Genomic DNA, 26,881 nt, shown 5'->3' with positions numbered 1-26,881 from the left:
ACGAATCCCTTGGGAGCCTTCAGCCTCCAGTCGTTTACTCAGAGTTGAGAGGTTCTATTAGAAAGTGCGTAATGACTGGTTTCCAGCTTGAAACTATTTTACGGAGCACATCAATTTGGTTAAATCCGGAGTTAATCTCTCCGCCATTTCGACAGTCGAGCTTCGAGTTTCTGAATTATATCACGCGGACGAATACTTTTTTTAAAAAAAGAAAATACATAGCAGAACTCACAGGGCATATAAAAATCTTTAAACCAAACTTTCGCGTTATATTTGCTATTTCATATTTTCCAATACTCTTGTTTACAACGCTGGTGGATCGAGAGAAATATCTTCGATTTAGTTTGCGCTATGATATTTGTTATTTTCAAAAGCAAATCATTTGTAGTCCTCTGATAGGAACCAGGTACACATAAATTTATTGTCGTTGTGTGTGGGATACAACAGTTTCCTCCATGAATTTGTGCGTACATTTTCTCGGGAAAGAGTCGCATTTTGTCCCAGTTTCCAGAATCCGCGAAGTTTAAAAAACGCTGCTTTGGAAGATCGAACTTCCTCCGGGCATATTATTCTGACGTTTTCCATACTGGTTGTTTGTTTAGAATCCGTGGAGAAGAAGTGCGGTTACAACGGTCGCTGGGAGACCCAGAACGGCACCAGCAACGAGGATTCGCCTCACGGCTGGGCGAACTACACGACCTGCTTGACACCGGAAATGTTCCGGTTGCACGGGAAAGTTTACACAAACACCATCGAGGGCAACGTAAGTACCAGTTCCAGCGCGAGATTGCGGAATTTAAATGAACCCTCGGTTGCCTTCGTTCCTTGTTATTCAAAGAATGGGGGCGCAAGCAACTGCTAGCCCCTCATTGTCGGTCGCTTGAAACAATTATAGATTAAAGAGAATGGTCTCACCCTTCGAGACAATCGCTTTCCAACTATTAAAAGAAATCCACTACTCGACGAAAAAAATTACTTTCTTCGTTTAAATATTGATCCCAACGTTTCCATTTTGTATCGATCCTTTTAAAAGCAATAGAACAATTTTAAAAGACTCGTATAAGTTTATGCTCGAAACGATGGACCAGAGACCTCGCGTTTCATCGATGCATAACATGTTATCTGTGCCAACACTAGTCCGCGTTTCTATTGCGAACGTTTGTGTGGCAGAAGTACGAAGTACGATAACAGGTAAATTCGAAGACGAATGCTTCGGGCTGTGTATAAATGTATATACAATTACTCTGCTTAAAGTTTGGAGTAGCATGGAAGTGGGCCAAATCGATTCCAGGCGAACGCCGGGAATGGGAAGAAATTAACTAGTGAAAAAGATCGATGAGGTTCTGGTCGCGTTTTCCTCTTCCACCTGTTCATTCTCTCTGTTCTGTATAAAAACTTAAATGGCGAAAATCTGTTTAATCCTCGGTCGGGGAACTTCAGAAACTGTCCATGGAATTCGCTATTAACTTCCTCCGCTCCTTCATTACATATTTTAAAAGACGTCCCGGAATTATCGAGTCGATAAAGTTTTATAGCTCGGATCTGTTACCAGAAATTACACAGTTTGGACGATGATAAAATAAAGTATGATTACACGACCGGAATTTAGGGTTTTAATTAATTTCTTGGTTTCCTGTTTCAGATGAAGATGGACATCGCCGAGAGGACGCGAACGCTGGAGTTCGTTGGTTTAAGCATTTCTTTGGTAGCGCTGCTCGCTTCGCTCGCCATATTTTGTCGATTTAGGTAGGCGATTCGTCGTACCCAGAAGGAACTAGCAACTTTCCTCCGTCCACGTAATTAATTTCCACAAAAAGGAGTCGCCTCTGGAGTAAATAGAAACTTTCCTCGCGTGCAAATCAAGCTTTCGCGTAAAGGTTCCCTTAGCCGTTGTAAGGCGACTTTCATTTGCAACAGATTGAATTTGATCGTCGAAACACAGTTAGGAAGATTAATTTCCAACGTCACGAGACTGTAAAATCAACGCCGCGAGATACGCCGTTGCAGAAGTAGCATGCATTTCGCTTTGATATTTTCTGATAACTACAAAAGCTCGTGCTTTTGTTCCAACGACTATAGGAACGCGGTGTGATTGTTCTGTCGTTTTTGTCTGGTATATTTATTTACTTTCCGTTTCCCGGGGTTCCATTAATGGACAAAGAAACGCAACTTCGTGGATGGTAACGATTCGCCTCGAAAGATGGGAGACTGTGTTTGTTTCGCGAAACTGGGTTAAGCTTCTCGTAAGACGTAACATTACTGGAATGAAAACTCTAATGATGTCAAAGAGTTCAAACCGCATTACGTTCGTTTCTCATTTTTTAATAATTATTTTATTACATCCAATTTAAAACTACGCAAACGTCGTACGTTTTTAATTTTTATTCCTGTTTCGATGATCGCATAAATCGTATAAATTTACAACGAAACGAGTTTCGACCCCCTTGGTAGAGATCTAACGTGAAAACGTAAGCCAATACGCATCGATAATGTATCGATCCCGATGTAACTCAGGTCCTTAAGGAACACCAGGACCAGAATCCACAAGAATCTGTTCGTGGCGATGGTTGTCCAGGTTCTCATACGATTAATCGTCTACATCGACATCGAGATCCTCAGGAGGAAAACTTATGGCATTCAACGGGGTATAGGGAACACTGTAAGTACTTCCGGTTAATGGAGATTCGTTTCAAGGCGGAGCCCACTCGAAAAAGTTTCTTTCCCTTGCAGCCCGTTCTCTGCGAAGCCAGTTACGCTCTGTTGGAATACGCCAAAACCGCGATGTTCATGTGGATGTTCATAGAGGGTCTGTTCCTCCATAATATGGTCACAGGCAAGCCCTTAATTATTTTAATTATTTAAATTCCACACCGATTAACTCCACTGAATCGAAAGTAGAGAACAGTGACGATTACGAAGCCATCACTTTGTTGTTTTTACTATTAATCCATGTTTCTCGGAAGAAAGGTTTTAGGTAGATCTTCCAACGCATGAAAATACTTAAAATGTCTACTATCCCAAAGAAAATATCCCATTCTTGAATACGTCAAAGATAATTTTCCATGGAAAATTCAATGTTATGGGGGCTACACACTGATAGAGGAGCATTCTAACCGTGAGCACGTTCGTAACCTGCTTAACTATGCGAAAATTAAACATTTCTCGGCTCCGAGCAATCGTCCCAGTTTTTTTTTCGCCCGAGTGTGCAGTCTTCGTGTACCGCGAAACGCTCTCGAGTTTGATGAAAAATTCCTGAATCTCTCTCTCCCCTTTCCTCTGTCTAGAATTAAATGCGTTTCCCCTTTCGTCCAACGTGTCCCTTTTTACCATATTCTTTTACATCTAACGATTTGTTTGTCGCAGTGACGGTGTTTCAAGAGACCTCGTACTATCGGATGTACCGATTCGTCGGCTGGGGATGTCCCGTCGCGATGACTTTCGTGTGGGCCACCATCACGGCCTTCTATTACCACCCAAAGTCCAGGCAAGTCGTCCAATTAACGGACTCGCGATTAGTTTAATTATAAAAAACGTATTCCCCGTTTTATCGTTTCTCAAGAAAGTTTCGAAATTCGAGGTTTATAATCTCACACGCTGGAACGAATAGGTTTTCCAGATGTTGGTCCGGCTACAATCTGTCTTCCTACTTCTGGATTCTCGAGGGACCCAGGTTCGCGGTGATATTGGTAAGGACGTTTCCCTACGCTAGATCAAAGAACGTTTCTTACTACCAGTGACACGTATGCTGTTGCCAACTTTCATGGAAAAGGGTGGATAAACAAAAAATCGAGAAACGAATTTGAGAATTTTAAAAAAAGTCGCGAATCCTTCTGCACCCGTTGCCAAACACCCTATATGTTTATTTCGTTCGCAAAGAAACATTCTGATTTACTTCGACTTAATTCGAATCCCTGAACCTCGACCTGTTTTCGATTTCCCAGCTCAATTTTCTTTTCCTGCTGAACATCGTGAGGGTGCTCGTGGTGAAGCTTCGACAAAGCCATACTAGCGAGATCGAGCAAGTCCTGTGAGTGAAATAAAATAAAAATGATAAGAAAAATTCTCCAAACGCACTGAGATAAATTCTAACGATCCCAAGAATTTCTCTTTGTAGGAAAGCGGTGAGAGCAGCCGTGGTGCTTCTACCTTTGTTGGGCATCACCAACGTACTTTTCATGATCGAGGCGCCTCTGCACAACGTGAAGAAGTTCGCATTATGGTCGTACTCGACGCACTTTTTGCAGTCATTTCAGGGCCTCTTCATCGCGACCCTTTATTGTTTCCTAAACGGCGAGGTGAGACAATTTATCAGTAATCTTAATTTTTAAACACATTAGTTAATTGTTTGTACAAGTGTATATAGAACGTAATATAAAATAGACGGTGCATATATTTTTGTACGATTTTTGGAAGGTGCAATTTATCGCAGTAGCTTTTCTTTAAAATATTTTTTCATCGCGAATGTAAATGAAAACGCGACCATACCTGGTAGAAAAATGTATGTAACAGATGTATCGTATTTCTCCGTTGACAAGTAATCGGTGTCGAAGCGAGGGAAATTCATGTTTGAGGGTAAGAAATCGTTGCGAATAAAAAGTCGGTTGTCGAGAAGTTGAAAATGGAAAATTCCAGAAACTGAACATGTCTGGGATTCCAAGTATGTCTTGCGGCGGGGGTGGTTTAAGGTGCAGCCTGCATCAAACTTTAAAGCACGTACATCCTGTTTGAGTATGCTTCTAAAGTCCATTTTAAACGCACCGTACTCTATCCTAATAGTGAATAATTCTAGTTCGAAAATATGTAAACACATTCGTCGTTTTTAAATATCTTATTCTCCGTATCAACGAGTTATAAATATTTGTGTCCAATGTTTCGAAGTATCCCGTGAAATCGTAAATACTTGAAGAAAAATTTCCCTGATCACCGGTTGTTTTACTCGACGAACGATTAATAATTCACAGCGATTACTTTTCGACTCGGATGGTTAAATGGAAACTGATCATGCATTATGCATAAGGAAACATTGCTGGAGTAAACAATAGACTCGTGGGAATACCTTGGATCTCATTAAATCTGTAACAAAACCGCAAGGCCGGATGAAATCGTTAACAACGAGCGTATCGATCTTCCACCGAGGAGTTTGAACAAAATTACGTATTGTTTCTGCGTAACTCGCGTTTCCCTTTATTTCCGTACCTTCTTAAGCCAATGTCGATACGCAAATCAAGATTAAGGACTTCTCTAGCGTTTGCGTTTCGAGAAAACTGGGTCATCTTCGAGATGATAATTTATTCACCAGCTCGGTTGTTAGACATTTAAAATGATAATTAATCGATACCTGTTCCATTCACAGGTCAGGCTAGCTCTGGATAAAACCATCTCCGTCTACCTGTCCCTGAGAGGAACCGATCTGCAAGCCAGGAGGCAGTCGACCTTCAGTGGCTGTCAGCCCCAACGAGTCGCATCAGGTTAGTATAACAAGGACCAAAGTTTCCCCATTCTTCGTATATCTCGTAACCCGGGATCAGCCGCCATTATTAAATCAATGTGCAAAGCTTCAACTATTTAAACATACATAAAACTCCGGACAAGTAAATTTACACAGCGCGCAATTTGCATTATAGACTTCTATGAATCTAATGGTAATTAAGCCCATAATGGTGCCCGATTTGAGCCTCGCGATATCGAGTTTTCATCGCAGGGTGAGAAAGTAATTTCCATTTATAATTGCCGCCATACTTTCTACTTAAATTGCTTCACTGTCGTTTAAACTAAACGTATATTTGGATAAACGATTTTAAACGATACATCCTGACGCTCGCGATCCTCGAAATCGCTAAACGCGTTATGAAAACGGCAAGCAGCACGATATTAAATTTACCTTTGATCGACGAATTTTCAAATTCGATTATCCAGCGAACGTAGTTTATAGTCGAGGAATATTTCGAGAAAAGTTATGTTTATAGTTGGTCGTAGAATATCCTCGATTTTTAATCGAGACCGTTCGCGGGACGAGTGTTTACATTGGACGTCGATCGTGGCCAAGGAGGATCCTAATTGCAATTTTCGACGGAGTTCCCGTGTAAAACTCGCGAGCACTCGATTCGTCGCAGGGGAATTATTTTTAAAACAAGGTCACAAAATATACGGCTGGAAGAGAGTTGTCGCAGAAACTCGACGGCGGGTTGTTCGGTCGGTTCAATCAAATTAATGAAAGCCCAGAGCACTCTGGGAGCTCTTAAAGTCCGGAAAAGCGTCGGCTGAGATCCTTTTCGCGCGAATCGATTTCGTACGCAATTTAGGGGCCAAAGCGAGAGGTTTCCAAAGAGCAGCAAAACAAATCACGATTATGATTCGATCCAGAATTGGGCAGACTTTATTCGCAAACATTTCTCCATCGATTTCGTCTACTTTCAGGGTAGTTTTCGCCCTTTGTCGAACGATAAAAAAAGATACAGCCCCGAAATTTACCACGCGACGTTTAATAAAAATCGAAGACCCTCGATCTACGGTTAAAATTAATTTTGAAGCGTATCGAGAATTATAGGACCGAGTTTTATTCAAGATTCTAGAATTAAGTTGGACTTGATTGGAAACGTTGTAATTGTGCCGCGAATCGAGCTGCAGAAACGGAGGATGACAGATATCGGGATAATTATTATTGATGCGTGCAGTGATCGAGATGGAGGAGGAAGAGATGAGATCCAGCGGTTGGATAAGGCTGTGCTGTCGAGGTGGAAACACTCCACCGCCGGACCGACCTGCCGAGTGAGTAATGATCGAGGAAAGCTCGCCAATCCGCGTTTAGATCGTTACCAGCATCGACGGCCGATCCTCGCAAGATCATACCAGTAGGTAAAAACACGAGACACGTGCCAGCCATGCATGTGCTGTTGCATTGCTTCCTCCATACTGGAATCTCGCGAACGGTGATTCTCTGTGTTTTCAATAATTTCCCCCTTCATTTCAGTTCGTTGAATTTTGTTTGGAAGCCCTCAGACTTTCTTTGAAATAATTCGAAGCTACTTCGAATCTCAAATTCTCATTTTTTGACTCTTCTAGAGCCGGTTGGGCATTTTTTAATATTTCCTCCATTCATCTAGAATTCATTATATATTTCTATATTGTTCGTTGGACCTTTACAGAGTACTAATTCCAATTCTGCAATGTTTCCACAATTCATCGAAGTCGTTGAGAATTTTTCTGATCCTTTCAGAGTCTGTCGATGTCTTCTCTAGCTTTCTATACTTTTGTGTAGCTCAATGAGAGCGAATAATACAATATAAATCCTGTATATACCCACGATACAGGACACTTTTGATTATCAATCATTCAGCGACATCAGATCTTCAAAGAAATAAGCCACAGACACCTTGTATCGCTTGTGCACCAGTGTTCGCGTTTGTATGTCAACCTTCTATATAATCCCTACGTAGAAATAATCGTTTAATAATTCCCTGACAAATTCCAGACGCTTTTAATCGTTAACCACCCCTTCTATACTCCTCCAAACTGCACAAAACCTTTCAATGTAAACTTTCGCTCTCGAACAGCCGAAAAATATCTCCTGTACATCGTTCGACATTCAGATACACTTATGTGCTTGAATTTAAATGTTTATTCCCCCAGAAGAAAAATTCTACTTAAAATCAACTTTTTCTCTGGTTGAAAGCAAATTCCATGCTTACTGTTGCCATTTGTTACACATTTTCTTTTCGACGATTGTTTCTTAAACAAAAATCCCCGCAATTCCCAGCAGCAACGTGCCTCCGTTTGTGTTCGATAGTCGGTGGAATGTACTGTCGTTGTCGGGGAACCACTTTTTCCGGTCGCGAGGACACTTTGTGCGGAGGCGATCGTGTTCTCTCGCGTTTCAGAACAGCGGTCTGACCACGGAACATCTCCGGATCCCTGGGTACCGGACGCGAGCCTCGAGATTTACCGGAAATCACGAAATCCTGGGCTGCGGGATTCGTCGGAAGATGGAGAAGCACCTGGAGGACTTGGAGACCAGCCAGGAAGTTCGAACGCCAGGAATTCAGCCTGAGACTGCGTCAAACGGAACTGGCTGATCCGATGATCGGTTCAGGCTAGTCCTTAAACGCTGTGAAAACTAGAATTCGATAAACGGGACCGAATGGAATGGACCTTAATGAACTTTCGAGTGACTTTTTAAATTTATCAAACTAATCGAATCGTGAAGTTATCGTAGAAGCCAATTGGGACTCGAAACTTTATGGACAATGGAGAAACACCTGGGTTAGGTCTGGAGACCAGCCAGGAAGTTAAAGGATTATGTGTTTTAGGCTACAAGTTTTATCAGAGGATAGATAAACTGCATTCGAACTGATTCGAACTGTGAGTTTCATCGAACGATATTCAAGTATTTAGATTAAGGCTAAGTAAAATTGCATTTAAAGATCAGAGGATACGCGTGCTTCGACTATACGCGAATTTTTTGGCTTCCAACTTCGTGAATAGAAGTATAACGTTCTTCTTGGGGTCACTTTAAAGGTTGAATCCTCCATTTTCGCACCCCTAAGTTGAATTTCCTCAAAGATCCTTTCGCGGTGGGAAACGAGTGTGAAGATGGGTTTAGTTCACAAAATAGTTTAAGAGATTCGTCAATTAAACCTACTACAACTCCTGAAACGTCGATGTACTATTTATTTGCCATTTTATTTCACTTTACTTTCTGATTTCGATCGAAACACACAATCAGCTGCTAAATTATTTCTTAAAATTAAGTGGAAGTTTGTGTTGACTGCGCTTCGAGAGAAAGGTGTTAAAAATTAAGTACGGAAGGATGGCTTTTTTTTAATAAGTACTCTTCGACCCTTTTTGTAAGATCTTTGTAAGAATTTGTACGATGCTTCGATGAAAAAAAACAGACGAATTGTATATATAAAGCGACAGTTTGCGAATAATATGTTGTTAAACGAGATGTTTTAAAACTTCATCGAGAGCGAATCGAAGGAAGCGTGTGCATAGCTTTAACTGGGTGCTATTGCTGTTTATATGCTTTTAAAAATCTCTGTAATTCGTGCTTACGGATCGGGCTTAGTTCGACGTGGCGGGAAACGATTCTCCACGAAAACCTAGATCGATAATATATGACATACTTTTTCCATGTTACTCTTCCTTTTGAAGGAAATCGAGTTTTGAAAGTGGACCGCGCGTCTCGATCCTCCATTCTCCTCGAAACGAAGAGCGAAGAAATTGTACTATACATTTTTTTATTCAATTTGCCATGCAGAATCGCAGGCGATAGATCGCTCCGCGTTTTCTATGCAAGAAAAGCTTTCGAAATGAACTTCCAAACGATTTATTCCGTCGGGATCCAAGTTCTGCTGACTCTGCTGACTGAGAAATTAGTTTGAGTCAAAGTATAGTACTCGCTGGACCTTGGATTCGCGACATTAAACGCTGTGTCGCCTATTTGTCAACCGTGTTAAAAGCGCAGAGTAATTAGTCGTAAGGCTAGCCAATTAGCGGACGCGTCGTTGCTTAAATGATTTTGTAGTCGTGCGTTTTTTAAACATGTAAATAAATAATCGTGACACCGAGATGTGCGATCGAATCCTTGACGATTCCCAATTTTTTCGACAAATTTCTTTCATCCACCATATAGTTGAACGTGTAAAAAAATACTCTTGTTCTAAAATAATTATAAATCTGAAAGTATCTCGGCGAAGAAATTGTTAAATAAATCGTACTCTCAAAAAAGTTTTATTGTGACAGTGAACGGTACAATAATGTGTTACAAGGTACAAATGCTTTCGAAAAGGAACATCGATCATTTTCCTCCTACAAATTATTATTTTTTCTCCCATTAAATTTCAGTCGAAACAGTTTTTAATATACGCTCAAATAGTCAATAGATTTTCTTCTACGCAAAAATTAAAGAATTTTATCGATATTATAGCTGACAGAAAGACAGTCGAAAAAGTGAAAATCCATTGAAAGGACGGATTCGAGAATTTGATCATTGTTCACCCTTTTTGCCATTGTTTAAACGAATATCTGAACGTTGTAGAAGCTGTTTTCTAACTACTATTTATTTCAGGACAACTCGTATGCCTGATTTCGTTTTTCTTTCAATTTTAACGTTTCTTTCTCGTTTCTAAGAAGTTATTTTGACAAAAGCATTTCATATTTTGATAATTTGATAATAGAATAAAAATTGTTTCTTTCAGTCTATGCTTTCATGGTAGAATTCGGTCCTAAGTAATTTAATTTGACATTTATCAACAAAGTGTTCGTCGTATCTATCGTGTAATGAAAGTAACATCTTTTAACGAGGACAAAATTAATAAGAAATTGTACAAACGAACACTTATCGATCATTGTATCTCAATCCTACGAATTGCAGGCAAAGAAATAATATTCTACGTCACAAAGACTATCACAGACGCGTTTTAAAAAATATTATACGTGGAAAGTAATATTGACGATCTTTCGTCCCTAAAAAAATAGTTGTGTAAACATTTCAATTCGAAAGTATAATCGACGAAAACTAACATTTTATTGTTCTTTTAAATTTGAAACAATAATTCGTGACAATATTACTTTCCTGTTATTGCTAAACAAAAGTGTCACTTACAATTTAACCAATTTCTTATATTTAATCGAACGAATCGATGCGTGTGTAATATGGGCAAATAAATATCTTGTAAAATGCAAGTAAGTAATTATTTGTCTTGGCAGAAGTGTAGAACGTTACGCTGAAATGCAAAAAAGGTAGAAGAGAAATTTGTTCCGTAATAGAAAACAGTTTCCATGTGTTTTTATAAGAGATTAAGTGATTTTATAAATTGATCTCGAGAAAGATCGTCGTTCCATCGAGCCATTAAATATTGTCTGTTTTAGCGATAGTGGGCCTTCTTTATAAAAAAAAGGATTTAGAGAAACCACAATTGGGCACTTTAACTATTTATCGTCGATTTTCTCCGTTCGAATGCTACTCGATATTTCACGGAACTCTTCGTTAAATAGTATCAAAACAATTGCCCAATTTTGATTACAAAAGGGGTACCATTCTTCTCTACAAAATATGATAGGAAATATCGTTTCTCAGCCTTCAGTTTTCAGTTAGTTCTCTCCTTTTACCGAATTATCAAAATTCGTCGTGGAAACTTCTTTCGGTGTCCACCATTTTGCTGCCCAGAAACAAGTCCATTTTGTTCAGAATCTCCGAAAGATTCAACTTCCCATCGAGATTCGTGTCCGACATATTAATTAAATGTCGAGCTTCCTGAATGGCGTGCCTTGGATTCATTGGATCTATATACATCTGAAAAGATACATTTTAATTCGAATGAAAATCATTCTAGACGAACCATTTTATAAATTTTGTCGAGAAGTTTATCGACTACTTCGTAGAAGACTGTCGATTATTACGAGTTGCCGTTTATCAGTGATAATAACCGCGTTTATACGTGCATCTATGTATTTAGAAGCGCGAATTTTGCAAGTATTCGTATTCGTATTCGAATAGAAGAGGGTACGATCGCGTTTACCGATGTTTGTATCCAATCGTATCATTGCAATTCCGATAATTGACGTCTATCGTATTACTATTACGTTTTCTTCTTACAGAAAGTTCTCTTCGATCCGCCTTTCCGTTTTTGTCCTGGTCTATAAGATGTCGAAATTCCTGTCGCCTTTCCTTGCTTCTGCTCGCGGCCTCGTGTTTATCCTCCTTCAAATCCAAACCCATCCCTTCAAAGGGGAAACACGAAAATTCGTCTTCCGTCAGTTGCTCGTCTCCGTCACGATCTGAAAACATTTTTCGTTTTTGATTTATAATAAATTTGTTTGACGCTCATATAGAAATGTTCTTTAATACCTTTTTGTAGGTATCCAAAAGCACTACATCGCAAATAAATTACAATGAGATACATTCACTGTTGTAGGAGATATGGCCGTTTGAAAATTGAAACATCTTTATGGTGTTTTTCACAGTTTACGGGGTTAAGGAGCAACTTTTCCAACATTCTTTGAATTTCTAAATATTCTTCACTAAAATACGCGGCGTTTGACTTTTTGAACATTAAAATCGTCCAATCCGTTCAGGAGTTATGATGTTTTAAAGAAACACATGCAGGGAAACATAGCCTCACATCATATATTCGGAAAAGAATTTTTTTTTCGAAAGTGCGTAGGATTTCGAGGGTATGTCTGTTGACCAAAAATGATTATAATTGACCCCCGCAATCGAAAATAATTTTTCCAGAACGATTTGAAATTTTTCAATTTCGTCGAAAAATTTAGACACCTACCCCCTGTCGATTTTTCTTAAAAATTCCTTTTTCATTTTTAGTAATTTTGTTTGACGCCCTACAGAAAAGTTGTCTAATACTTTTTTGTAGGTACCCATGGACTCTACTTCAGAAAAAAGTTTCATTGAAATATATTCACAATTGTAGAAGTTATGGCCGTTTGAAAATTGGACCACTTTTATGGGGTTTTTCTCATTTTGCGGGGTCAAGGACCAACTTTTCGAATATTTTTGCGATTTGTACATATTCACCATCAAAATACGCGTAGTTTGCTTTTTTAAACATTAAAATCGTCCAACCCGTTCAGGAGTTATGACGTTTTAAAGATTCGCACAAAATTTCATGGAAGCATTTCTGACCTGAAATTATATTTTCGGTAAGGAATTTTTTTCTCGAAAATGGTTAGGATTTCGAGAGTATGTCTGTTGACCAAAAATGATTGTGATTGACCCCTGCAACCAAAAATAATTTTTTTAGAGTGATTTGAACCTTCCGTTGAAAAATTCCCCTGTCGATTTTTCTTAAAAATTCGTTTTTGATTTTTAATAAATTTGTGGGACGCCGTATGGAAATGTTGTTTTATACTTTTTTGTAAGTAACCATGAGCTCTACTTCACAAATATATTTCATTGAAATAATTTTTTTTTCTCCACTACCGGGAGCAGCACCACAATATTCTCATAGCCTCACCAAATTTCTCGAACAGGTCCTCCACCATTTGCAGAAGAGCTCTGAGGCTGCACTCGGGATGCGTGAAGGCCAGGAACTCCTTCAGAGCCAGCCTCTCGGGGTCGTTTCTGGCGGCCCCTGACCATCTTGCTCTGTCCCTCATGATGCTCTCTTTCATAGTTCGCGACATGTTGCTGTGCTTCTTATCGTGCGAATTTATATAGCTCTCGGGAAACCCGTGGGATCGTAGAAAGTGCGCGTGATACTCCTCCCACGACACCTCGCCTGGAACCATTAAACAATTTTTAAATACAGTTCGAGCATGGTAATAAATACGTTTCGACGATGAAAGTAAGATCATAGGAAGAACTAATCCAGTTAATAAACTCTGTAAGAAGTCCTTAGTCCTTGTTAGTTCCTTAAAATTTTATTTTCTCAGGGTTTCAAGCATCCCCAGAAAAGTCGTCCCAGTTAATAATTTAAAAGTATCGTTTCAAATGAGCCAGGTACTCACCGTTTCGTGGATTTTTATCGATCGCCCTAAACAGGTCGACGTTCTCGTACATAGCGCGACTGAGGTGTTGAGTGATCTTGAGGTAGATCCATTTGGCCAGTTCCTGGATGTCCAACAGCTGATCCTTGTCAGCGTCAGCCCTTTGAAATATGTCCTCGAGCAGTGTCCTCGGGTTCTCGCGGTTCTCCGCTTCCTCCGTCTCCTTTATGCTCTGCTCGTCCCTGAGATCGATGCTCATGCCCTTGAAACGCTCTAAATCCTTTTTGTCGACCGTCACTGCTTCCAGCTCGATGAACAGATTCTCGATCATGACACCCTCGCTGTCCTTTTCGGTCGACGCCGCGGTTAGGCTCTTCAGGGGCACGTTCTTGCAGTACTTGACGAACAGGAGGGAAAAGTAAATTACCAGGGGCACCAGGACGGTCCAACGGAGGAACCGGAAGCACCGCAGATTGGTCGTGCAGACGATCTTGGGGAACTGTGAACCGAAAATTGCCGGGCGTTTCAATAGAGATTTCTCTGCGACAAAGAAACCGACATTATCCTTCGAAATCTTTTTTTCCTCGAGTTCCACAGAAATTTAAACAGAAATTTATTAACACTTTTAATGGGGGAATTTCTGTTGAAAATATTACTTTAATCTCTTCCTCGTTTCGACCTCTGTGTGTTTTACGTACAATTAAATAATAATACCATACGACTACGGAGGGGATAGCATTAGACACTTCGATCCAATAAATTTCCATTTTCAATATACTCACAAAGTATGAGAAATGCATATCGGTCGCGACCCGTAGAACAAGTGGATCCTCAGGGTTAATCTAGGGCCCAGCCATCGGTGTGTCCCCAAAAATCGGAGTCTCCTGATTCAGCAATTCCTTCATGGACGCTCTAACGATCCGAACAGCCTCCTAAAACACATTTTTAACAGTTCCATCGTCGTCACTGGACACTAGATCACCACTGTCAATCGCAAATCCCATCGACGAGCGTTTCTTTCGCCGACGACACTGCCTGTCCGTCGACTGTTATGTTTTGACAGCTAGGAACACGAACGGAGAACGCGTTTTCGTAGCCGTGGGGGAGTCGCAGAGGGTTCTGCTCGGTTGTGAATAAACGAATCATCGACCGTGATTATGGTAAATGATGCTCAAAAACGGGAGGTATCACTGTGACACTGTCTATTGACACCCTTATCTCTTATGGCTCTGTTCTTCGATAGAAAATAGACGAGCACGAAGGAGAAACTCCGTTCGCACGCTGCCTGGCGAAACGTTAACGGCGTATTGATCCACTTTCACTCTCGTCCCCTTTCTCTCGATCGCCATCTCTGTCTCGATCACTATACGCCGTGACCCTCCTCGTCCACCCCCAACATCTACTTCCGTCCTTTTTCTTGTCAGATACGCTACTGTACGGCTTCCTTTTTACTAAAAGGTAATTTGCAATTTTTTTTGCCATCTCCTAGATTGTGGATATACCATTATTTCGCGACAGTAACGTTCTGATAAAGATTCGAACATCTTTTTTTGTAGTAACGAACGTTCTAAAAAAGGAAGAGACATCGAAGAAATAAAGAAAGATTTTAATAAAATTGGTTACCTCGTGTATTTTCATCTTATGTATAAAATTCTCGTAGAAATACATTTTCGAGACGAAGTAGCTTACGTTAACCGAGAAAATTTTATAGGATTCGCGCGTGGGACTGATAGCTCTATAAATACAAACTAAACGATGAATGCGTATATATAAATTAACAAGTTTCTTCTAGAGAAGGTAAAATTAAAATTTACACGACGAAGGGATAAAACGCATCAGAGTTGATTTCTTCTTTTCCGATTGCTTAAAAATTAGAACGAAAATGAAGTACACATCCGCAGTGAAAGTGATATTCATCTTGAAGGTATAAAAAAGAAAAAAACATAATAGACAACCATCCCTTAATCGACGAGACGCTGAACAGGACGTGTATTTGAAAGTTTGGAAGGATAATAGAATCTGGTGTTGTCGGAGATTTATTTATTTGCGGATAGAACTGGTTAAAATGGATCGCGGAACTTTTCTGTGTTATTCGAAGAAAAATAAATAACTTTCAGAAGCGAGTTAAAAACGGTAAGATATTTCGAAGTGAATTAAAAATTGTCATGGATCACAGGTCTCTCTAAACGAATCTTTTCCGCTTAAACAAAATTTGAAACACGATATGAATAACAATTCTTCCGCGTACTTAACGAAGGGCTAAACAAATACAAAGAATCTGGACTGTTTTTCTCTTTTAAATAGAAAATAAATTAAGTGTATCGGTTTTTCATTGATCGAAACCGCCCTCGAAAAGACGCCTCGTCCAGGTATGGCCGAAATTCGAGAATTAAAGTAAGTACAATATTAACAGTGCCATAAATAAACTATTCTACACCATCGTGAGTCGCCCCCTCGCTGAGAGTCTTCTCTGATTGTCTACAGAGTCTTAAAACATCCCTCCCTGAACTGACAAGATTCATTTCTGTCGGTCATTACATCCTGCAGAATTAATTATCAGTATTCTCTTATCAGTATCATCGTTATCGTTAGTATTGTTTAAAAAGCCACCATTGACGAGTCTCGTTGCTTTGGTCCGTTCGTTTCGAAGTCCAGCTTCGCTTTTCGGCATTGTCCTCCAGCGGATTAAAAATTTACAATTCTAGTCTGAATCGTCTTCGATTGGAGACTGCAACTGAGTCCTTCGAAAAATAGACTCAGAATACTAATTAATTCCTTTCTCACTTCTTCGATATTCTTTCGATATAAAGCGAATAATATTGAACTGTCTACCGCCCCAATAAGTGTTATTCTAGTCAATGAAGATTCCACTTCGTTGTATCCGTTTAAGACGATAAAGAAGAAACAATAACAGTCGAAGTTCGTACGCGTTCCAAACGATAGATCAGTGGATGAATCTTACAAAATCTCTATTCGCAAGGTCCAAGATCAAAGATACTCTTACTGGCTGGCGGAGTACTGGATCAGGTTTCTCTTAGTTTCGAACTTATTCGTAATTTAAGTTTAACGTGCTGTTAAATAGTGGAATAAAATTAAGGATGTTTCTCCATTTGAAAATTAAAATGTCTAAACTTTTTCCCAGCAGACAACCTCAAAAAGTAGAATACTTTTGGCAGAGACGAGCAAAATTTCTTCTATCTCTGTTCACTCGAAGTTGAATTCAAGTTCCTCGACGCCATTATTCGCTTCACTCGGGACGCATGCTGCTTTCCACTTGCGATTTTTCGTCGCTCAGCTCCAAACCGAAGTTCGTGATCCCCTGGACGTTATTTGCGGGTGTTTTCGCCTTGAGACGGAACAGAGAAGCGATCGGAGGACTCAGCAGATCCGGATCGAGATCCGCCGGTTTCTGGAAGCCTGTGGCAAAGCTGATCACGACACCGACCAGCAGCGTCAGGATACAACCGATCGCGCTGTACCACAGATAACTGATCTGCAAATTGATCGAAATGATGAAAATTTATCTGAAAGTATCTGGTGTTTTAAAATTCTTCCTCGAAAGAAGTAAGAAGAAAACGACGAGTATTATACAGGAGAAAAATTTTAATGGGAGATTTTAGAGGGCAAAATAAGACGAAAATCAAGAATACCAATTTGTTAATTGGGGCTTCGTTAAAAAGTTATTAACGTTTAATCGACAGCCTTACAGTTTTCGAAAACCACTAGCAGCTGTTCGTAGATTGCTGTTCCACAGGCGGAGCTTTAAACGTTAATAACTTTTTAACGAAGCCTCGATCAACAAATTGGTATTATTGATTTTCGTCTTATTTTGCCCTCTAGAATCTCCCATTAAAATTTTTCCCCGTGGTGGCCGAACACCTTGCATAGAGAGGGTTGTCCTTACCTTGTATATCGAAGAGATTTCATCAACCTCCTCGACCAAATGATCGGTCGTTAGATTCGTGGTGTTTGCTATGCAGGGACAAGCATCGATCGACAGAGGTTTGCTGTCCGAATGAACGCGTCCGCCGAGAACAGCAACCTGAGCGCCTATTCCGATCCATATAACGATTATCAGACTCACGATAGCTCCTGAGATTGCTCCCTTAGCGTTCGCCCACGGCACAAACATCCCCAGAGAGAACAGTCCCAGGGTGACTCCGCCGACCATGCCATTAAACGATAACGCAACCTGGAACATTGATTTCGATTGTCCCTGAAGTGATAATTCCAACGCGTTGATATCACGATAATACACATCCATTCGACGGTACAGTAGATCCTTCGTTGTTCGTACCAATATTAACCGAGATTGGTGCAAAAATTCAACGCTAATTACTGATTGTTTTTCGCAGCAGAAAATGAAAAAAGAAACGTTGAAGGACTTAGGATACCTGGAGAACGCTGCCAAGGCGCTCCACAACGAAGACTAAAGCGAAGCTAAGACCGCCAAAGAGAATGCTGATCCTCCTGGCATAAACGGCGCCTTTTGCGTCTGGCAATTTTATCCTGAACAACCCTTGAAGAATGTCCTCGCAGGTGATCGCGGCCAGCGAGTTCAGGGCGCTCGCCACGGTTCTGAAAAGTTTCGCAAGTTTCTGTGCCGTTCTTACTTATTTTCGTGCATTTAACACTAGAATTACCAAACTGACCGAAACGATCGTAATTTCTAACAAAAATTCTTACAAATTTACCGTGGTTTTCTATAAGAGAATGACTAAAGATATATTTCCATTGCATTATACATTTCTTCGAATATCTATCGTTTTAATTTCTTCGATAGAAATAAATACACCATAATTGTTGGTAGTTCTGGTATTAGTGGTCGCTGGGGAAACGTACCCCAAAGAGGCAGCAAAAATTCCAGCGACGAAGAAGCCGGGCATGCCTTTGAGATTGCCCAAATAGTTCATCACGTACAGTGGCAGAAGTTGATCCCGGCTGCTTATGTAACCAGCCAACAGGGGATCACAGTCTTTGTAAGTGCTGTAGAGCACCATACCGGTCAAGAAGTTCACGGTGTATATGATGATCATGCCGATAGCAGACACCCATAACGCCCTAGAACGATATGTTTAAAATAGATATTGTATGATAGATATGGTATATTTACATAGGACGGTATGAGATTTGGAAATGTTGCGATAAAAGGTTGTAATGAATAGAAATCTTGGAAGAATTTCTACGAGGGACTCACGTTCTGGCTTGACCAATGGTCTCGACGCTGAGGTATTTTTGGACGGACGCCTGATTGCTGCAGAACATGGTGGTCCAGTAGACAGTCCCGCCGATCACCACGCTCCAGAAGCTGTGCTTGGTCGTAAAACTGGGATCCATATTGAAGAATTGCATCCTACCAGTCTTTTCATTCACGTCCCACACCTGAGCAATACCGCCCTCCCAGGTCATACCGTAACCGAGGATGAGGAACAGGGAACCTAGGAGCACCGCCCCTTGGAACGTGTCCGTCATTATGACGGCTGACATTCCACCCTGAAACGAACAAAGAAGAAAACTAGAATGTTGTCATGATCATGATGATTGTCTTAGGAAGTTGATTCTTTAAATCATAGTGTGAGATCCTGTGGAGGAGATGGAAGAGGAAAGGAGAGGTTCTCTTTTACTCCATATATGCACAAAGGATTCTATTTCTATAGAACTTGAAAGCTTTTGGGAGTCAAAGTAAATTCTAGATCAAATAAAAATTAGATTGTTCCACAAGTCTCGCGGTTGCGGTACCGGATACATATTATAGCGAACGAAAAGAATGGTACGAACCTGTGAGGCGTAGAAAATACAGACTACGTAGACTAGAGTGACGGCTATATAAGTATTGAGACCCGTGACTGCAAGAAGACAAGGTAAACAAGGTGAATCGAGATGAGCTTGCGATCGATACCAGCCATTTTTCGTTCGACTTACCATGACTTAAAGCTAACGCTGGCGCGTAAACGGCCACGGACGTATAAAGAATCATTTGTAACATGTACAGTCCGCTGGCGAGCAGTCTGCAGCGTCGATCGAACCGATAATCCAGATACTCGTAACTGGAGGTCAGCCTTAGTTTCATGAAAACCGGCAGGTACAGGAGCGAGGTAATCGGTACGACCAGGATGAACGTCACGCAGCTCATCCAAAATTGCGTTCCCTTTATTTTATAGAGAAGAAATAGATTTACGTTAGTAAAGTCAATTAGTTTTCAAGATAAGGAAGAATTTAAAATGTAAGAATAAGGACATTTTTATCTTTCATTCTGAGTCGAGTCCATTTTTGTTTTGGTAACCAGGGCGTATCATAAGTCGCGTACCTGTTCGTACATCTCTGCAGGATTCCCAAGAAGTTCGATGGCCGTGATAAAACTGGCGCCCAGAGACATCGCCATGGGGAACGTTCCAATGTTCGAACCGCCTAGCAGGAAGTCGTTGCTGGTCTCGTCCTTCTTGGCGAAGAAACCGTAGAATGTGCCGATCAGGGACGAGATTAACAGCATCCCCGTGAACACCACGTAGTCGGCCCAGGAGAAGTAGTGCAGCAGAACCGGATGCTCGTCCGTGCATATCCTGTCGGCGTCCTCGGGCGGCTGTTGGTCCGCCAAGCAGACGGACAGGAAGAAGAACAGCGCGAGCAAACGCGACCACATCTTTCAGGGGCTGCAACGAAATCGTACATTTATCATAATTGTTCTCAAGTATTGGGTCGATGCATATAAAATGTTGGACCTCGTGAAGAATAATGGAAACGATTTCCATCTGTTTAAGTTTCTATTATCAAGGAGAACCACCAGAGTTGATAAAATTGATGTTATAATTCCTAAGAGTACAATAGATAAAATAAGTGTTAAAGGAATACCGTTTAATCAAGTTTTTGTTCTTACCGGTTGCACAATCGCACGTGGAAGTTCAGCCATGTTTCTATTATACGTTTGTCCAACAATACTGACTTTGTCTTCCTAGGTTACTTCGAATCAGATTTTATTGGAATAACAGACAACGAATGAAGCTAATGCCATATCAATTTACACACGATCGATAGGTTGAATTGTTGTTCGTTGTGAAATTCTAATTTCTGTTCAGCGAATAGCAAAGAATTGTTTATCTTTTTTTCGTTGTTCGCGGTTTGTGTCTGAATAGATTTTGAAAATAGAAGTAGATAGAATCGATGATAGATCACACGATCCCTTTGCACTTGACATTCTCGTGTTCTCAAGTCTCATTCATCGACACTCTATCGAAGGACGGATCTAGGATCACGTGAAAGCCACGCGAACACATCCGCGCGATCCAGATTGATCTCTATTGCCTGTCGACGTAACTCGAGACTTGTAAGTAATCCGTGAAATACACCCGATCCTCTTTTCACACGATTTTAAATTGCTTTTTGTATAGTTTGCATCCATTACAACGAGATTGATATCTTTCTGTTGATCAGTACTTGCACTATGTGAAAAAAGGATTAGGTATAAATTATGTTATTTTATATAGGATAGGTTTACGTAATTGCATTTTAGAAATAACAATGAAATAAGATAGCTTGTTATTGGATATAATAAGAACGCGTTTTGAATGTCATTATTTCAAATGCGCCCAGGTTTAATTAGAACCATCGTCACAGTTAATTGATCTAGGCTGGGAACACCCAACAGATGCATAATCTCGCCGATTGTGTCTCCCTTACATAAGCAAAGTGTAACGAACTGCGTTCCGTCTTGTTCGGTTCGTGCGATACGGTTATTGAGCGCCTCGTGTCTCACCATTGGGCGCATAATTGTTTAGAAAGATTTGCACCGTCGTTGCGACTATTAAAGCGGACATTCGATCGTCGTTAAGGAATCTGGTTGTTTCTGGATGAAACCAGTTATCCCGATGGCGAATCCAGCTCGCGCGAAACGAAGAGTAGCATTTTTTAGAGAAGAAGAAAACAATCTCTTCTCTTCTTTTGGACTAAATTTCTCAACTGTTCAGCAATTAGGATACAGAACTTCTGGAATTCTTTTTCAAACTTTCTGCATTGTTTCAGCTGCTTCTGCTACTAATTTCTTCTTTTAAAAGACTCGAACTTCTTCGTTTATTTCTTCTTTTCCCTATTTTCGGAAGTTTCAAATCAAGCTCGTACGAAACGAAGATTTTTCAACATTAAAAGAGGAAGTAGTTTCGATAATATCTGAAGGGGAAAGAAGAAATATGGCGTCGAACTTCAACTTCGTCTTCTACGCGCAGCAATTAGAGTTTGAAGAAACACGAGACAGGCTGCGACCGGCATTCAAATTCGTAAACATTTTTGTTACGATGATCATTATCGACGTCGCGTGGATCGATGATCCTCAATTATCTCGTCGTTTCTGGACGGAACCGGTTTCGTTAAATCAAAACATATTTCATGCTAGAACGAACGGAAAAAATGTCTTCGTGAAATCCTTGTTTTCTTGTTAAACCTATGAGGAAGTAAATTAATCGAGAAGAAATTCTACGTTAAAGACAAAGTACACGGTCCAATCTTACGATTTTCTAGATACTCTAATATAATAAAGCGAACGATAATGAACATTGTTTGCTACCTTTCAGGCTTCGATAATTAATCCATTCGAAACTGCTTGAATATCAACGCCAGGAAACAACAGATTTAATATAGAACAGCGGACAGATACTGTGCTCGGCAGGATTTCAATGCCAACACAAAGCTCGGTTACAATTATGATTTGTTTGAAGCCTGACAAGCGGAAACGCAGGAACTACATCATGTAATTGCAATTGGAACCAGAGATCCGTGAAAAAAAATCGCCTATTATGGGACACCGTTATGAAGTAATATCGAGTTATTTATTTGTTTTATTGTCCCCGGCCTTTGTTGATAAAATATGGATCGACTGTTACGGGATAATGCTCTTTTTCAATGGGAACGTCGCGAAAAATAGCTGAAATCTTTGACGTTTGTAAAAAGAAAAAATAACAATGAAAAACATGCATGTACAAAAATCATCGAGATCAGGAATGAAATTTATAATTCGAACGGATTAACTAATTTTGGAAGGATGCGTCTCGAAAATGTTACAAAACGTTCTGGTTTCCAGGCATAGGGATTGATCTTTGTAGCCAAGAAAAAAATATTTATATTATAATTTGTGGTGAATGAAGGATCTCTTTCACAGTGCTCTTACCTTTTGGGCTTCGAGATCAAACGCAGTCCAACGGTCCTAGATCGAACGAAGAGAAGAAGAGAAGAAGAGATCTTCGATCGGGGTGTTCTACTATTGATCCAGCGTGACCGGCAGAAACGTGCGAAACTGCAGCTGAATGATCTTGCTGGTTTTCCTGACGTAACGCATGTATGCTCGGATTTCTCAGTGTCTCGAATCGAAGAACTTTGGGAGACCGTCGGGAGAGGAACGATTAATTAATTAGGAGGAGGTTTCACGCTTCTCGTTTGGAACTGAGGCCGGACGAATTAAGCGGAGAACGATTTCAGACTGTCGTTTTAATTGTGACATGTGCCCATTTATACGAAGCATCCCCTTCCAGGCTCCGTGTTTCTTCCATTCCGCGGACTTATGGAAACAACAACAACAATTACGACGTGCACGGTGTATCAATTGCGTGGGCACGAGTCATACGATGACACCTTATGCTTCCAAGAAAGTGCATCACGGGGTAGAAACGGGTTACGCCAAATTATACAGATGTTTCGATGGTGACTATCGAAAAGACTTATAAAATGGTAAACGAAGAGACAACCCGATTAGAAGTATAGAAATTAAATTTAGAATTCGAGTTGAGAATCATTCGTCGTCATTGTAAATAATTTAAAAAAAACTCTGGATCTGTTGGAGAGACTCGTATTAAACAATAACCGATGAGACAATCCAGCTAGAGATATAGAAATTAAATTTAAAATTCGATAGATACTTGAGTTAAAGGGTAAAACCACTGTTAAAACCTGAAATAAAGCGTTTTTTGCAATTTTTTTTTTTGATGGATGGAAAAGTAAGAGATAATAATATTCAAGAATGTTATTAACCATGTCGTTAAGTGTTAAAAAAAAAGAATTTATTCAAAAATAGTGCAGAATGACGACGCTGGAACCATTCTCGCGAGGCGTGTTTTAAATTTGAGGCGGCACGCAGTGTAACTGACACAAATTTGTACCTGGAAAAAAGTAAAAAATTTTCTCTTAATTTACACAAGTATAGCTAGAGAAATACGTAGGGGATCTTCGATAAGTTAATATTATCATTATTTATTGACAAATGATTGACTCATTTTTTGTACAAAATTGAACTTTCTACTTCAAATGCTTGTCAATCGCACAAAAATTGATGTTTCAAAAATCCCCTACGTATTTCTCTAGCTATACTCATGCAGATTAAGAGAAAATTTTTTCTTTTTCTCTAGATACAAAGCGTCAGTTACACTGCGTGCCCCGGGGCGCCTCAAATTCAAAACACGCCTCGCGAGAATGGCTCCAGCGTCGTCATTTTGCGCTATTTTTGAATAAAGTTTTTTTTTTAACACTTAACGACATGGTTAATAACATTCTTGAATATTATTATTCTCTTACTTTTGTATCCATCAAAAAAAAACCGCTTTATTTCAGGTTTTTACACTAGCTTTACCCCTTAAGATTGGAAATTGCTGCAGAATGACGTCCTCGAAAAAAATAAAGTTCTTGTTTTATCGAAGAGACACCTGTAGAACTATATATGTAAAACACAGTTATCTAAAGGAACTTAACAATTCTAAAATTTCATAGTTCTATTGAAGAGATGACTGTGAAACAGTCGTGGAGGAGATATACCAGTCAGAAGATTAAACATCTTTAGAAGTGATTCAGTTCAGTGAAAGTTGAATTAAAACTTGAGACTATAGTACCATTAAAAGTTATTAGAGAATTCATGATTCCACTGAAGTTGAGTAATCAGGAGAAAAATAGTTTTCTAACAATCTATTAATATTTTTATTCGAAGTAGTTAAAATTGTACAATATTTTCTAAAGCAACCTAATATAGAGGAAGAAATCTTAAATTAACAATGAAGCGGCTTGATAATATTGTTAAGTAAAGAAGAAAACCCATGAGAATAAAATTCCAAATCAGCGTTAAATCGTTATTCCTTGGCAGGACGAAGCACCACGAAACTTACATTATTTATTCCAACCATGTTTGCGGAACTTGGACGATAAGCAGTTGCTGGAAATGACCGACGCCAAGAACAGCTTCAAGACTGAGCGTAGAACCGCGCCAGCAATACTTGCTACGATAAGGATGGCTTTAATCGACAGTCGCTGCAACTCCATTAGTCGAAAAATCGACTCTTGAATTGAAGTGCGTATGAAATTCATGAACACGGTCAGTTGAATCAGGATCCAACCAGTTACAGCTTACAGGGTTGGAAGCAAAGTGTGATTATCACTCGTTTCCTTAAAGTCCAATCTCTCTAGTGGCCCCATTTAACCCCGCGACGATGGCCGCCACATTAAGCGAGCAGAAGTCGACTCGGAGTACCCGGAGTAACTTATATTTCCATTTATATTTATTCAGCTAGAACGGGTCCGTTGAGGAGGTCTTCCACAAAATTTTATTCAACTTCCGAGAATACACACAAATTTTTTCAGTCCAAAATAATAAAAATTGTAAAAGTTATCTAATATATCCAGGCTCTCTCGAATAAGGAGTCTGGATGGTCGACATTTTTATGAGATATCAATACCACTTACTTCTAGTGCAGATTTGAGATAGAATCTTAATATTCAGGAATGAGTTTGAGAAATATCTATTAGTATTTCTAAGTATCATCCCCCAGCGTGAATCACTGATTGTTTCTGTACTGCTACATTAATGATATAACGGTTCTGACTGTTATTTTCAACCGATGTTTCATTTTTTCTTTTTAATGGTTCTATCATCTGTCTCGCGGGGTTTTCTCGATGAATCAAAGGTGATGCTTCGGTTACGATTTTATTGCAGTTCTTGGACCTAAAATGGCCACATGCATTACCGCGAAGACACGTATATGTACCATCACATTTTGCATAATTAAACAGTAGTTCATTGAGATTATAAAGACGAACGTTTACTTATATTTTCAATCAGCGTTTTGAATTCGACGAAGATAATTACAGAAATAGTTTAATTGTTGAGTATGTGTATATTCGTGGAATAGAAGTCTTGACCTTCAGATTTTGTAATTAATCGGTATAGCCTTCAGCTGGTCGGTTACAGCCGCTTCAATGTATTCGAGTGTCCCAAAATGACGTCCCTTGAGGTGATTTTTCAATCTCGGAGAGAAGAAAAAATCACAAGGACTCAAGTCAGGCGAATAAAGAGACTGAAGAGCCACGGGAATGTTTTTACTGGCCAAAAACTTATTTACTGAAATTGCTGTGTGACAAGGCGCAATGTCACGAATGCAACACCCAGTTCTTGATGTTTGGCCTCACACGCGTGACCCTTTTTCGAAGTTTTTCTAGAAACTTTCGGTAAAAGTGTCGATTGACCGTTTGGCCTTGAGGCACAAACTGTTTGTGGCCGATTTTCTGGCTATCGAAAAAGCAAATCAGCATGAATTTTGACTCATTTTTTAGGACACACTAGAAAGAACAGTTCTACGAGAAGAATTGCTACGGACAACCAAATGACTCTAGCGGGTACAAACTACCGTCTCTCCAAGTACCGCGTCCCAAATGTTGACAGAACGAACGCTACATTGCCAGTCTCGTTACTTAATTTACACACCTCGTATATGCCACTCAAAATCAATTTAAAAAAAAAAGATAAATTTTCATACCGTTTTCCTTGGGAGAAATTTCTTTGACAAAGAACAGTAAACTACCACTTCGGCTTAGCACTCGAGCACCTCACAAAACCTCGTGCGTCGATCGTACAGAATCAACTTTGCATTATTTGAACAAACTGTGCCAATAAGCAAACGAATTCCCTCCCAATTTCTGCCTATCTTTATCCTAATTTTAGTCCAGTCGATTGTAAAACTAAGTAATCAAAGAGTTCGCGCGTTTACCATTTCTCAATCACATTAAATTTGCGAACTGTTGCGGAACCGAGGCAGAGAAACCGTTTACTTCGAAGTTCGAAATACACCTAAACGTACAAGTACATGATCCTGTATCGTAAAAGGTCGATAACAGGAACACAGGAAGCGGTGGAGACCTAGTAAAATAAACAGAATTCAGGAAAGGTAAATACATCGAATAGATTAGTCAAGATTTATATCACACAGACTTCTGTAATTGGTCAGAAATTTTATCTATACAAGGTGTCCGGTCACCCCTGGGAAAAATTTTAATGAGAGATTCTAGAGGCTAAAATAAGACGAAAATCAAGAATACTAATTTGTTGATGGAGACTTCGTTAAAAAGTTATTAACGTTTAAACTTCCGCCTGTACTGAATTTTTTTTCTAGAAAGTGGGTAGAATTTCGGGGGTAGGTCT

The 26,881-nt window shown here is 39.8% G+C and overlaps 3 protein-coding genes across 7 annotated transcripts in view; 1 reads left to right on the top strand and 2 right to left on the bottom strand.

Moving 5' to 3' along the window:
* The window catches only part of Pdfr (Pigment-dispersing factor receptor), a 40,944-nt gene extending 31,378 nt beyond the window's left edge, over nucleotides 1-9,566 (top strand). For 2 of the 4 annotated variants that reach the window (XM_076776147.1, XM_076776148.1), the window contains exons 4-14: nucleotides 603-763; nucleotides 1,643-1,746; nucleotides 2,515-2,659; nucleotides 2,731-2,833; nucleotides 3,364-3,484; nucleotides 3,608-3,686; nucleotides 3,942-4,027; nucleotides 4,115-4,295; nucleotides 5,354-5,468; nucleotides 6,675-6,768; nucleotides 7,878-9,566. In XM_076776147.1, the coding sequence (XP_076632262.1) occupies nucleotides 603-763; nucleotides 1,643-1,746; nucleotides 2,515-2,659; nucleotides 2,731-2,833; nucleotides 3,364-3,484; nucleotides 3,608-3,686; nucleotides 3,942-4,027; nucleotides 4,115-4,295; nucleotides 5,354-5,468; nucleotides 6,675-6,768; nucleotides 7,878-7,890 (1,202 nt within the window). In that variant the 3' untranslated portion in view covers nucleotides 7,891-9,566. Of the gene's footprint in view, nucleotides 1-602; nucleotides 764-1,642; nucleotides 1,747-2,514; nucleotides 2,660-2,730; nucleotides 2,834-3,363; nucleotides 3,485-3,607; nucleotides 3,687-3,941; nucleotides 4,028-4,114; nucleotides 4,296-5,353; nucleotides 5,469-6,674; nucleotides 6,856-7,877 lie in introns of all 4 variants that reach the window. The other 2 variants (XR_013080561.1, XR_013080562.1) reach the window with 2 other exon arrangements.
* Nucleotides 9,567-9,713: 147 nt separating this feature from the next.
* Myd (stromal cell derived factor mayday) lies at nucleotides 9,714-14,947 on the bottom strand. Its single transcript, XM_076776149.1, has 5 exons — nucleotides 14,226-14,947; nucleotides 13,465-13,942; nucleotides 12,972-13,235; nucleotides 11,597-11,778; nucleotides 9,714-11,293 (listed from the first exon to the last, which is right to left on the bottom strand). Exons 1-5 carry the CDS (start codon nucleotides 14,241-14,243, stop codon nucleotides 11,117-11,119), a joined length of 1,119 nt encoding a protein of 372 aa, XP_076632264.1. The 5' UTR covers nucleotides 14,244-14,947; the 3' UTR covers nucleotides 9,714-11,116.
* Nucleotides 14,948-15,037: 90 nt separating this feature from the next.
* LOC143347178 (sodium-coupled monocarboxylate transporter 1) lies at nucleotides 15,038-24,649 on the bottom strand. 2 transcript variants are annotated; one of them, XM_076776146.1, is made up of 9 exons: nucleotides 24,576-24,649; nucleotides 19,751-20,093; nucleotides 19,366-19,591; nucleotides 19,222-19,289; nucleotides 18,641-18,936; nucleotides 18,286-18,504; nucleotides 17,838-18,021; nucleotides 17,348-17,635; nucleotides 15,038-16,936 (listed from the first exon to the last, which is right to left on the bottom strand). In XM_076776146.1, exons 2-9 carry the CDS (start codon nucleotides 20,081-20,083, stop codon nucleotides 16,691-16,693), a joined length of 1,860 nt encoding a protein of 619 aa, XP_076632261.1. In that variant the 5' UTR covers nucleotides 20,084-20,093; nucleotides 24,576-24,649; the 3' UTR covers nucleotides 15,038-16,690. The 2 variants fall into 2 exon arrangements, with proteins under 2 accessions (XP_076632261.1, XP_076632260.1); XM_076776145.1 differs by lacking the exon at nucleotides 24,576-24,649 and adding an exon at nucleotides 22,598-22,928.
* Between the last annotated feature and the right edge of the window lie 2,232 nt (nucleotides 24,650-26,881).

Source organism: Colletes latitarsis, chromosome 10 (genome assembly GCF_051014445.1).
Source record: "Colletes latitarsis isolate SP2378_abdomen chromosome 10, iyColLati1, whole genome shotgun sequence".
In the NCBI taxonomy this organism is placed as follows: domain Eukaryota; kingdom Metazoa; phylum Arthropoda; class Insecta; order Hymenoptera; family Colletidae; genus Colletes; species Colletes latitarsis.
Note: the sequence above shows the minus strand (reverse complement) of the source record. Positions and strands in the feature narration are given on the sequence as shown.